The 1,168-nt window shown below is 47.1% G+C and overlaps 1 protein-coding gene across 1 annotated transcript in view; it reads right to left on the bottom strand.

Annotated features, from left to right (window-relative positions):
* Positions 1–281, bottom strand: part of LOC115183179 (glypican-6-like) — a 102,233-nt gene extending 101,952 nt beyond the window's left edge. Inside the window, exon 1 of the mRNA XM_029744517.1 lies at positions 236–281. Coding sequence (XP_029600377.1) covers positions 236–281 — 46 coding nt within the window. The remainder of the gene's footprint in view (positions 1–235) is intronic.
* Positions 282–1,168: the final 887 nt, after the last annotated feature.

Below are 1,168 nucleotides of genomic sequence, written 5' to 3'. Positions count from 1 at the left end.
AGACTACAATCAATCAAATTTACAAAATAAATTGATTTGATTTGTAGTCTCTCTCTCCTTTGTCTCTCTCTCCTCCCTCTGTCTCCTCTCTCTCCCCCCTCTGTCTCATCCCTCCTCTCCCTCTGTCTCCTCTCTCTCCTCCCTCTGTCTCCTCTCTCTCCTCCCTCTGTCTCCTCTCTCTCCTCCCTCTGTCTCCTCTCTCTCCTCCCTCTGTAGTCTCCCTCCCCTCTCCCACGTTGCAGGGTTTGAGTCCATCCCTCCTTCATTCCACATGCCCTCATTTCTGTCCCGTTATTTATAGGAGCCCATTTAGAAACCTTTAACTGTGCTGTTGATTAGCGACTGCCTCTCCGATGTCATGCATTATTGAGTAATCCTGATGCTGGAAAGTGACTGTAGCTCCACGTCAGGATTAAGTTAGCCAGCCCCACTGGGATTAAGTTAGTCAGCCACACTGGGATTAAGTTAACCAGCCGCACTGGGATTAAGTTAACCAGCCGCACTGGGATTAAGTTAGCCAGCCGCACTGGGATTAAGTTAGCCAGCCGCACTGGGATTAAGTTAGCCAGCCACACTGGGATTAAGTTAGCCAGCCACACTGGGATTAAGTTAGCCAGCCGCACTGGGATTAAGTTAGCCAGACGCACTGGGATTAAGTTAGTCAGCCACACTGGGATTAAGTTAACCAGCCACACTGGGATTAAGTTAGCCAGCCACACTGGGATTAAGTTAGCCAGCCACACTGGGATTAAGTTAGTCAGGGATCCAGGGATTTCTCTCCATCTCTTTTAGTCCGACTGAGTCTGATCTGGGGCTGCGTCCCAAATGGCTCCCCTATGGACCCTGGTCAAAAGTAGTGCACTATCTAGGGTGATAGAACTATCTAGGGTGAACTATCTAGGGTGATAGAACTATCTAGGGTGATAGAACTATCTAGGGTGAACTATCTAGGGTGATAGAACTATCTAGGGTGATAGAACTATCTAGGGTGATAGAACTATCTAGGGTGAACTATCTAGGGTGATAGAACTATCTAGGGTGATAGAACTATCTATCTAACTATCTAGGGTGATAGAACTATCTAGGGTGAACTATCTAGGGTGATAGAACTATCTAGGGTGAACTATCTAGGGTGATAGAACTATCTAGGGTGATAGAACTATCTAGG

Source organism: Salmo trutta, unplaced genomic scaffold (genome assembly GCF_901001165.1).
Source record: "Salmo trutta unplaced genomic scaffold, fSalTru1.1, whole genome shotgun sequence".
NCBI lineage: Eukaryota > Metazoa > Chordata > Actinopteri > Salmoniformes > Salmonidae > Salmo > Salmo trutta.
Note: the sequence above shows the minus strand (reverse complement) of the source record. Positions and strands in the feature narration are given on the sequence as shown.